The 12253-nt window shown below is 40.1% G+C and overlaps 1 protein-coding gene across 4 annotated transcripts in view; it reads right to left on the bottom strand.

Moving 5' to 3' along the window:
- LOC109402771 (SH2B adapter protein 2) overlaps positions 1 to 12253 on the bottom strand; it is a 561576-nt gene that overhangs the window by 504643 nt on the left and 44680 nt on the right. For all 4 annotated transcript variants that reach the window (XM_062859974.1, XM_062859973.1, XM_062859972.1 and 1 more), the window contains exon 3: positions 6257 to 6771. In XM_062859974.1, coding sequence (XP_062715958.1) covers positions 6257 to 6640 — 384 coding nt within the window. In that variant the 5' untranslated portion in view covers positions 6641 to 6771. The remainder of the gene's footprint in view (positions 1 to 6256; positions 6772 to 12253) is intronic.

Below are 12253 nucleotides of genomic sequence, written 5' to 3'. Positions count from 1 at the left end.
ACTCCTTATGGACCAGGTGTTCGCCATCCGCCAGGTGTTGCAGAAATGCCGCGAATACAACGTGCTCACATATCACTTGTTCATCGATTTCAAATCGGCGTATGATACAATCGATCGAGAACAGCTATGGTAGATTATGCACGAATACGGATTCCCGGATAAACTGATACGATTGATCAAGGCGACGATGAATCGAGTGATCCTGATCAATCGTAGTTCGAGTTTCAGGGACACTCTCGAGTCCCTTCGAATCTCGCAGAGGGTTACGGCAAGGTGATGGTCTTTCGTGCTTGCTGGCGAATCGGATTAGTCATTAATGTGTCGAAGACAAAGTACATGATGGCAAAGGGCACCAGGGAGGAATCGAATTTATATCGACGGTGATGAAATCGAGGCGGTTGAAGAATTCGTGTACTTGGGCTCACTGGTGACCGCCAGTAACGACACCAGGAGAGAAATTCAGAGGTGCATTGTGGCAGGAAATCGTGCTTACTTTAGACTCCGCAGAACTCTACGATCGAATAAAGTTCGCCGTAACACGAAGTTAACTATCTACAAAACGCTGATTAGACCGGTCGTCCTCTATGGGCACGAAACATGGACCCTACGTGGACCAACGCGCCCTTGGAGTTTTCGAACGGAAGGTGTTGCGTACCATCTACGGCGGAGTGCAGATGGAAGACGGTACTTGGAAAAGGCGAATGAACCGCGAGCTGCATCAGCTGCTGAGAGAACCAACCAACGTCCATACCGCGAAAATCGGGAGGCTACGATGGGCGGGTCACGTCATCAGGATGTCGGATAGCAACCCAAAAAAAATGGTTCTCGAGAGTCATCCGACCGGTACAAGAAGACGTGGAGTGCAGCGAGCTAGGTGGGTCGACCGAGTGGAGGACGATCTGCGGACCATACGCAGAGTGCGGAACTGGAGACAAACAGCCATGGACCGAGTGGAATGGAGGAGGCTACTATGTACAGCAGAGGCCACCCCGGCCTTAGCCTGATCGGTAAGGTAAGTCATCTTTCACATTTCTCCAGAAGCTTCTTTAGAGATTCTTCTAGAAGGATTCAATGATCTCTCCAGGAGATCTACCAAGAATTCCTTCTGAAAATTCTTCAGCAAATCTCAGGCATTCCACAGGAGGTTCTTCATAGATTATTTCAGAAGGATTCAGGGATGCCTCCTGTGGATCCAGCACTCCAACATGGATTCCTTCAGAAGATCTTACAGGAATTTCTACAGTATTTCCTTTTGGAATTAGTGCAGGAGTTCCTTTAGATATTGTTCCAAAAGTTCCTTCAGAAATTTCTCTAGAATTTCAATCAGGGATTTCTGCTAGCGTTTCTTTAGGTATCTTTCTTTGGAGTTCCTTCAGGGATCGATCCAGTAGATCCTTCAAGGACCACTCCAAGAGTTTCATCAAGGTTTGCTATAAGAGTTCCTTTCGAGATCTCTCGTGGAATTTTTTCGAGTATCCCTGATGAATTTCCTTTAGGGATTCTTCCTGGGAGAGACGAACCAGCCAAGACAAATCAATCAAAATTCTACCTGGAATTAATTCAGGGATGACCCCAGAAATTCCTTTAGTAATTTCTGCAGGAGTTCCTACAGTGATTTTTCCAGGAATCCATTCATAAATTTCTCCTGGAGTTCCTTATAGGATCCTTCTAGAAATTTCTTTAAAGATCCCTCCTCAACTTGTTTCGGAGATTCATCTTGGAATTCCTTTGGGATACCTCATGCAGATTTTTTTTATAGCTTCTTTAAGGAGTTCTTTTAGGGATTTCTCTAGGAGTTCTTTCAGGTATTCCTTCAGAAGTTCCCCCAGGGATTAATCCAGGAGTTCCTTCGAGGATTCCTGCAATATAGTATTTTTTTTCAAGGATTGTCCCAGAAGTCTCTTCAGTGATCTCTCCAGGATTTCCTTCAGGGATTTTCCCAGTAGTTCCAGGAGGATTAAGGCATGCCTCCAGGTGTTTCATCAAGGATTCCTTCAGAAGCTCCCTCAGCTATTCCAACAGGAGTTCTCTCAGGTATTCTTCCAGATGTTCTTGCAGGGATGCTTTCAGGAAGATTCATAAATGCCTCTTGGAGATCCATCAGGAATTCCTTCAGAAGTTCTTTCAGGAATTCCTACGGGAGATCCTCCAGAAATTAGTATAGGAATTTCTCCATTCATTCTGGTGTTTCTTCAGGAATTCCTTCACGGATTAGTCCAGGTGTTCCTTCAACGATTCTTTCAGGAGTTTCAGGGATTCGTGCAAATGTTTCTCTAGGAATTCCTTCAGGGATCTCTCCAAAATTTCCTTCAGAGATTCTTACAAGAGGATTCCAGGATAGCTTGAGGGTAATTCTGGGATTCCATCAGAAGGTTCTTCTGGGCTTGCTACAGAAGTTCATTAGTGGATTAGTTCACGAGTCCTTGGAGGATTCTTCAAGAAGTTTTTTTTTTCATGGATTCTTCCAAGGATCGCTCCTGGAGTTCTTACAGAGATTTTACCAGAAGGAATCACGGATGCCTTCATATCTCCAGGATTTCCTTGAAGGATCTCTCATGAAGTTCCTACAAGAAGTTCTCCAGGATTTTTTTCAGGGAATCCTCCAGATTTTTCTTCTGGAATTCCTCCAAGAATTGTTTCGAAGGTTCCTTCTGGAAATCCTTCGGGAATTTCTTCCGGAAAGCCTTCCCCTTCCTGGAAAGAATTTCGCTGGAAATCTTTCAAGGATTTCTCCTCAAATTCCTTCGGGGATTCTTCCTGAAAATCCTTTGGGAATTCCGCCACGAAATTCATCGGATATTCCTCCTGGAATTTCCGCACGTATTCCTCAAGAAATTCTTTCGAGGATTCCTCATGAATTTCCTTCGGGAATACCTCCTGGACTTTCTCCGGAAATTCCATAGGGGATTCCTCCTGGATTTCTTTCTTGGATTCCTGCAGGAGTTCCTTCAGGAATTCCTTCGGGGATTTCCTTTGGAAATCATTCGGGGATTTCTCCTGGGATTCCTTCGGGAATTCCCCCCGGACTTCCGTCGAGGATTCCTCATAGAATTCCATTGGGAATTCGTCCTGGAAAATCTTCGGGGATTTCGCACCGAAAGCCTTCGGGGATTTCTGTGGAATTCCCACGAGAATTTCTCCTAGAACTCCTTCGGAAATTTATCCTGGAGTTTCTTCGCGAATTCTTTCTAGAATTTCTTTGAGGATTTTTTCATAGAATTCTTTTATGGATACTTCCTGGATTTCTTTCGGGAATTCTTCCTGAAATTCCTTCGAAGATTCTTCCTGCAATTCCTCCAGGGATTCCTAATTTTTTGATGTTTTTGGATACTCTGTAGACCTTGAGATATATCGACATATGTATATACAGGGGATACTCAAAATAACTGGGACAGGTAAAATTTTCACTTTTCAAAAAATGTTCAACTCGCTGTAACTTTTCGAAAAGGGCATCAAATATGCTCAAATTTTTACTGTAAGTTCATCAACTAGTTGTGTATCAGTGGTCAAAATTAGGAAAAGATCGAGCCATTCTACACGAAGTTATAAAAGTTCTAGAAAAAGGTATAATTATCCGATAGCCAACTTTGAGCTGTTATATCTCCGGATTCAATGAACCGAATGCAATGAAATTTCGATCATTTATGACTCAGATAATGAACTTTGAAAAACAGTTTACTTAATTTGAAATTATTAATAAGAAAAAAAGCTATGACGGTTTCATTTATTCTATGTTTTTTTAGTAAATTTATCTATTTTTCATATGCATCCCATTACTTTTTCAATTTAATGTCGGTTATTTTGTTACTTCCTTTCGAAACATATTCATATTGAAATCAATTAGAGGGAATTTAAATGAACTATAATTACTATCTCAAATTTTGAAACGATGATGCAGTTTTGGATAAATTAATGGTATATTAGAAACATAATCCAATCGTAATAATTTTCTTTCGTGTAAAGAATTTTAAGTATAGTCAAAAGTTTTTGATAGCTCATTATGTAAGTCATAAATGATCAAAATTTCATTGCATTCGGTTCATTGAATCCAAAGATATAACAGCTCAAAGTTGACTATCGGATAATTATACCTTTTTCTAGAACCTTCATAACTTCGTGTAGAATGGCTCGACCTTTTCCAAATTTTGACCACTGATACACAACTAGTTGATGAACTTACAGTAAAAAATTTGAGAATATTTGATGCCCTTTTCGAAAAGTTACAGCGAGTTGAACATTTTATGAAAAGTAAAAATTTTACCAATCCCAGTTATTTTGAGTATCCCCTGTAAAAGGATCGGCGACGCGCCATACATCGCTGTTTCTCACGCCGCCGATTTTCATTTTTTCGCGACGATAATGCACGAACAAGTTTACATAAGATTGAGATAAATATTTCCTTGGAATTACTTCGGAGATTCCTCCTGGAGATCGTCCGGGAATTTTTCCTGGAATTCTTTCTGAAATTCCTTCGGGATTCTTCCTGGATCTCCTTCGAGGATTTCTTCTGGAATTCATTCGGGGACCCCTCCTGAAATTTCTTCAAAGATTCCTTCATGAATTCATTCGGGGATTCTTCCTGGAATTTCTTCTAGGAATTTCTCCTGGAATAGGGTACGATCGGTGAAGTACACGATTTGTAGTAATGAGCTAAATGTTAGTATGGTGAGATGGTCAATTCTCCGTTTCTGCAAAGAAATGGTACAAAAAGCGTGGGAATTATGATTCCTTGTCTAATTTGATGCTGATTGAGCACAAATTTGGAAAACTGTGCTGTTAAAGAGACAAGAAATGGAGAAAACAACAACACAGTTTTAACGGAGAATAATTCAGATCATTACTACAAATCTAGTATTTTACCGAATGTGTCCTATTCCTTTGGGAGTCCTCTTGAAATTCTTTCGGAAATTGTTCCTAGTGGGATTCCACTTTGACTTCCTTCGGGGATCTCTCTTGGAAATCTGTCGGTGTTTCCTCCTGGAGTTTCTTTGGGGATTCCTTCTGGGATTCGTTCGAGGATTCCCCCCTGGAATTGCTTCGGAGATATTCTTGGAATACCTTTGGGAATTTCTGTAGGATTCGCCTGAGGATTCTCCGAGGATTCCTTTTACAATTTATTTGGCGATTCCTTCTGGAATTCCTTTGGGGATTCTTCCTGGAATTCCTTGGAGGAATCCTTCCCGAAATCCATTGGAAATTTCAGCTGGAATCCTTTTTGGAATTCCTATTGAAATTCCTGTTGGATTTTTTTGGGACTTCTACTGGAAATCTTTCGAGGACTTCTTCTGAAATTCCATCGGGAATTTCTCTAAAATTCCAATCATAGATTTCTGCAAGGATCTCCTCAGGAGAAATGCTTGAATTACCAGGAATTCCTTCAGAAGTGCCTTCAGGATTTCAAATAGTAGCTTTTACAGGATTCAGTAGTTCGGCTCCAGAAGCACGTTCTCCTCCATTTGGGGTCCAGAAGTTCCTCCGCGCTTTCATTTAGAGATTTTTCCAGGAGTTTTTTCAAAGATTCCTCCTGCAGTTTTTTTTTTAAGATTCCTCCTTGAAATCCTTCGGGATTCCTAAGTTTAAATTGAACGATCTTGTTATCAAATTTGACAGCTTCTGAAGCTTTTAAGAAAACAAAACAAAAACTGTATCAAAACAATAGAGTAATGCGACTTGCACTGCACTAAGAATACGGGTAAGACCAAACTGACTAATAACTGGTCGCAGTGATGGACACGAACAGGAATAAAAAAGGCATTTAAACGTAATAATTTATGCCATCAATGGTCATGAAAAAGTTCAGTTTGCAAATAGAGCGTAGGATGCGGGCACCGGTGTTGGCCTGTGTAAGGGAAATCATTTTTATAAAAATAATAATCCTTTGAAAACTACCATGCTGTCAAAAGTTGCTACAGGCACCGCCGCCGAGTACAAAATAGTTGGCGCACAGGTCTAACTCTAAGGGGTGATATACAAATCATGTCCCGCAAAAATAGATCTTTACTACTCCCTCCCCCAAACCCTCCCTCTATGTCACACTTTTTGTATCGATCGTCACGTTGTGCAAAACTCCTTCCCCTCTAAAGGCGTGACGTAATTTGTGCACGGCTCCTAAAAGTGCACAGACAAAAAATTGCAAAAAAATTAACACATAAAATTATATTACATAATAATTAAACAATTCAAGCACCCTGCTTGTTACTTACAACAGAGGCCCGAAAAAGTCATCAACTGAGCCTATCCTAACAAAACAACTCACCTTGCACTGCATCCGCCTTCGGTCGAAATCGTGCGCAAAGTGTTCCTGGAAGCAGTCCACGAAACGCCTCATAAAGTCTCGATGCGAGACGGTTTGGCGTGCTGACTCCGGCAGGTTGGTGGTAATGTAGTGTACACAGGATCGGGCAAAGTCAGCCGAGGCGGCACGTGCATGCCGTTCGCAGAATTCGGCCCACACGCTTCCGCTGCCGCCGCCGCCTCCGCTGGTTGGCGTGGAAGATACCGGACCGCCTCCGCCCATCGAAGACGGTGTACCTGCCACTTGGGGACTAGTTGCTGTCACGACCATCGTGCTGGCCGTTCCGGTGGCTCCGGACTGTGATGAGTTGCAAAAACTTTGATCGCTTTCGGTCAGGTTGGCCATGTTTTTGTGGGACTAATTGAAATTAGTCAGTATCGCCAATTCTAAAACTTTTTCTAACACGATAATAGCACACTTTTTACCTAATGTTTTTTTTTTTTCGTTTAAATACAGCTTAAATATGCATTCTAAATCTGAAAGTAGAAATAATGATAGAAATGATGAGTAATTAATACTTTGAGCAAATGGTTATTGATATGACAAGTATGTGAAATACCACAACCACTACAACGTAGTTTTTAGAGGCAACCAAAACAATCAATCGTTGGGCCTGGTGGTCTAGTGGCTTCGTACGCATAAGGTACTGGGTTCAACCCTGTAGTATAGTGGAAATACTAGTTGTTGGGATGTGGTACTTTTCCTTAATCCCATGAATTTTAATGCCGAGATGTACCAGTTTTTCTCAGGATTTATTCCAAACTATTCTTTTAGTTTTTCAAATAGATCTTTGAGGAATTTCTCGAAAGATTTCACCTGGTTTCTTCCGATATTTCTCTGGGAATTTCTTACAAGGAATTTAGTAAGTTCTCCCAGAAGACATTCCGAAAAAAAACTTCCGAGTAAAATCTCTGCCAAAAGTTCAGGGGCAACTATTAAAGAAATCCAAAAAATAAGCATCAAGGATTTCTAAACGATTTCCGGTAAGCATTTGAAGAAATTCTCTCCGAATAATACGAGGAAAAACCTGGAAAAAATTGTAAGAAATCACGGGTAGAACTCCATGGATAATCCCAAAAGGCACTAAAAAAACTTACGAGATAGTCCAAAATAAATTCCGAAAAACTCTGAGGGGCATTCCAGGACCAATGCCGAAAAGGAACCTTCTGAGAGAAGTACCGGGTCAAACTCCGACAAAAAATTCAGGGGAAAATTAAAAAAAAATACCAGCAAGAACTTTTAAGAAATATTCCAGCTGAAAGCTAGGGCGAAACATTGAAGAAAGCTTATTGAAACTTGAAGAAATTGCAGCAGATACTTGAAATGAAATTCCGGCAAGAGCCTCTGCAGAAAACTCGTAAAAAAATCCTGAACAAACCCTTGCATGAGATCTAGTAGAAATCCTATTAATAACTTCTGCAACACCTCTGAAAGAAATCACGGAAAAATTTACTGAAAAAGTTCCATGAGAAATACTAGGGTGGCATCCAAGAAGACACTGTTGCAAACTGACCCGGAAGATTACGGTAGAATGTGTGGAAATTAGTTTTCGTAGTAAGGTCTATGTAGTCAGTTAGGTTCTCGTCAATTAATCAGTTATTTGCCGTAGATTCCAAATTTAGATAGTATTACTGCTTTGCGATTTGTCTTGTCAAACGAAAAATGTAGTTTTTACTCTTAACACTGCTTATACCAACAGGGTTTTTGTAACGTAAAGTACCGACAGGCAAAAAAAAAACGTGGAACTAATTTTTTTGCACATCCATATCTCAGCAGTTAGTGAATCAAATTTCAATATTTTTGCGTTACCGGAATCCTACACTATCCTAGAGAGGTGTAGTGAAAGCCGATTGAAATTTCATGCAGCTTCCGGTGAGAACCAGGCAAAAACATTAGTTCCACATTTTTAACTTCTTCCGGTTCCGTTTTGTTCCCGGATTGGTTGTGAGTACCATGTCTTTGTACCTGGAAGTACTCGTAGTCCTGAACAACTATCTGGCTTCAATCTCGTGCTATATCCCACCAAAGTCGTACCGGAAGTCACTATGTACACTAGCGCCACGTGGTGGTGAAATTTTTAACTATGCTCTTCATGACCTGGAAGTACTCGTAGTCCTGAACAACTTTTCCGAAGATCGCACCTCCCTATCTGGCTTCAATCTCGTGCTATATCCCTCCAAAGTCATACCGGAAGTAGCTATGTACACTAGCGCCACGTGGTGGTGAAATTCCGAACTATGCTCTTCATGACCTGTCCGCACTGAGCGCATGAAAATTCTGCTCTTTGGATTTACACCATCAAGCACATCATAAATTAGAAATCTTTTCATCTTATCAGATAGAAGGATGTTAAAATATAGTAAATGTCATTTCGAACTGTCAAAAAACCGCACCGAAGCGCCGCACGGGCCGTTCAAAGTGAAATTCACTAGAGTGTTTTCACCCGGATGAAAATCTCTTTGCGCGCTCCGTGTGGCTCTGCGGTGCGGTTTTTTGACAGTTCGAAATGACATTTACTAGGGTGTCGGGATGCTTCGTTGGCATGGTCCCCTCGTTCGGCCTATCTTAACGTAAAGCAAAAACTCAAACAAACACGCATAACTGGATATCGGAAAAGCTGTGTGCCAAACAACTGTAACATTTCGTTTCAATTTTAGCACTTGGGAGCATTAAAATTGAATGAAAATGTCACTTTGTTTAGCTTTTGTAGACGCCATGATTCTTCGGCTTAGTGGGTAGTCTTACACGTGATCATAAATGGCATGATTCTGGAACATTTCGAATTAACTTTTCAATAACTGAACATTTGATGCGACGGTCAAAGACGCTATTTTGAACTTGTATATTTGTTTTCAATGAATAATAATTATTTTACAAATTAAATGTGGGCCGAATATTGAGGACATTTTTTTCACTATGTACACAAATCTTGGCCCATCAGTAAAGTGACGTCAACAACACCGATAAAGTGACGTCATCAACATTTCTTACGTAAGAACCAGAAAGAACGAACAGGAAGAAAGATTTTGAGTGCATTGACTGTAAAAATGTAACACAATAATAAGGTTGCGTTGTTTTCGTTACTAAATTAAGAAAGAACTTTAGTTAAAGTGATTTATTTTTAGTTTTTTGAAAATTTGGATCCAAAAATGTAATTTGAAAGTGAGATTGGTAAACAAACTGTGTTAATACTCCAGCAGAAATATTAAAAAATGAGATAATAAGTGGTTCTAGCGCTTGGAAAGCAATAGGCCAACGTTGTATCCACTAATAGGCCAATTTGTGTACCATAGACCAACGTTGCATACCATCGCATCAAATCTTTTCAACGTAATTAAGAAATTTTTTGAATATTTACGTTAGTTTACTTTCAATTGGTGAAACATGCATTGCCTAGAGTGCGTAATAGGGTCAACATATTATTTCTAGTGCTATTAATTCATTAGTTATGGTCAAAATTGTCAAGGCGGCTTGCAAATTAGGCCAAGGAATGGTACATATACCCTATATTTTAACATCTTTCTATCTGATAAGATGAAAAGATTTTCAATTTATGATGTGCATGATGGTGTAAATCCAAAGGGCAGAATTTTCATGCGCTCAGTGCGGACAAGCCTGCCTGGAAGTACTCGTAGTCCTGAACAACTTTGCCGAAGATCGCACCTTCCTATCTGGCTTCAATCTCGTGCTATATCCCACCAAAGTCGTACCGGAAGTCACTATGTACACTAGCGCCACGTGGTGGGGAAATTCGAAACTATGAAATCCATCACCAGGAAGTGGTTGTTGTTCTGAACAACTTTGCCGAAGACAGAATGTTGCTATCTTGTCGAGGTTCCGAAAGAACTCGCTACAAAGACATGGTACTCACAACCAATCCGGGAACAAAACGGAACCGGAAGAAGTTAAAAATGTGGAACTAATGTTTTCGCCTGGTTCTCACCGGAAGCTGCATGAAATTCCAATCGGCTTTCACTACACCTCTCTAGGATAGTGTAGGATTCCGTTAACGCAAAAAGATTGAAATTTGGTTTACTAACTGCTGAGATATGGATGTGCAAAAAAACAGTTCCACGTTTTTTTTTTTGCCTGTCGGTACTTAGCATGTTAAAGTGTTCTGTCACAATTTTCATTATGTTAGTAATTGTTGTTAAAGATGCTTATGTGTCATTTTTTGTTGAAAAAATCAGTAATTTTTGTTCAAATTGTTCAAGTTCATCATTGACTTCAACACTACTAGTTTCAAAACTAATGAACCTTTACACCAAACACGTTTTGCTCCTAGACCCTAGCAATACACGGCGTCGCATCCTAGCAATGCGCGGGTCAACTATTATGTATTCATCCCTTCTAGGGATAAATATACAAATTAATTCAATTGTCCTATCGGTCCTACCTAGATAAGCCATTTCATTTTCTCAAGCGTAGCCTAAAAATGTCAACCTAGTCATACACAAGTTACGTTGTTAAGTTAATAAAAAGCAGTCAGTTTTTGTCTAAAATGTCACGTCGAACGCATTGACGTCAACAATGCGTTTAAGTGTTCGCACGTTAGCTTCGAATCTATCAGCACAATTAAGTGCGGCAAATTATCTTCCCACTATTAATTCGTCGATTGATTTTAATTGCTTTATTTAAGGCTCAAGCATCCGTCATCATTTTTCGGAAAACGAAAAGCAGTTTTTTCACTCTAAACAATGATCATGAAAATATATTCACTGTATTCCATTCCTCATATGGAATGCAGTGAATACATTTTCATGGCAAAATCTTTTGTTTTGAACGAGAAAACCGCTTTTAAATTCTTGATGATGGCAATGATTTCAATGACAAATGGTTCAACGTTAAAGAAAATATGACCAACATTTTTTTTTCCTCCCCTGTTGTGGAAATTAAGCCACTGCGTCCAATAGGCTGAACTTTTGTGGCATGTCCCGTTTTGATATTCACATTCAAAATCAAACGAGGAACGTGGGAAAGAAGGCCCAAACAACATTTTGAAGTCAGCTGGCTGTAAAAACCTGTCACAAATCCTATAATACTTTTATTAGGATATCAATCAAAACCTTCTCAAATCCAACCCACTTGGAACTATTGCTTGAGAATAGACTCTACTGAGCCCCGGCGGTTCCTCCGTGCTTATCGAGCATGTCTGATGCATATGATCAGCCATACTCCATCTGCAGCAGCCGGTTCGTGATGAACCGTTGGAGGCGCATTAAAGTGCTGAAAAGGTGATATGTTTCGCTAAAGAACACTACATTACAATAATCAAAATGAAACTCCTTCATTTCAATACCGTCAACCCCAGCGAACTTGGCTAGGGAACTTGTACCGTTCCTGGGATTCCGAGCAAAAATTCTGAAAAATTTATTGTAAAACAACTCGCCGGAGATTCCTAATAGAAATTCTGGAGTAATCTCACAAAGATATTCTGTTGGATTTCATCAAGGAACTCAGAGAATATCGATAAAAAACCCTAGAAATTTTTCCAGAATAAAGTGCTGGAGGATTCTCGGAAGGAAGTCTGAAATATTTGTAGAAGAATTAGAAGATTCCAAGAATCTCCTGGAGGATTCCTGAAAGCTTCTCGAAAGAAACACGGAGTTGCTGAAGGATTTCCACTAAGAACTCTTGGAGCTAGGGATTCTAGGGAAGAACTATTGGACTTTGGAGGATTCACAAAAGGAAGGAGAATTCTCAGAAGGAACTCTTGAAATATTCGTAGCAGTAATTCCTGGAGGATTCCTAGAATGAACATCTCGAGGATTCCCAAAACGAAGTCTTGGAAAACCCCATTAGCAAATTCTGGAGAAATTAAAAACACGATTGGAATGAATTGCAGAATGAACTGTTCCTACAGGAGCCAAAAAAAAACTGAAATATCGTTCTTTGCATACTTGTTTCTGGGAAATCTATATTCATGAGACTATCATGCCTATGCGTAGGAAGGCGGAA

This window comes from Aedes albopictus, chromosome 3 (assembly GCF_035046485.1).
Source record: "Aedes albopictus strain Foshan chromosome 3, AalbF5, whole genome shotgun sequence".
Taxonomy (NCBI): Eukaryota; Metazoa; Arthropoda; class Insecta; order Diptera; family Culicidae; genus Aedes; species Aedes albopictus.
This window is presented reverse-complemented; position numbering and strand designations above follow the sequence as displayed.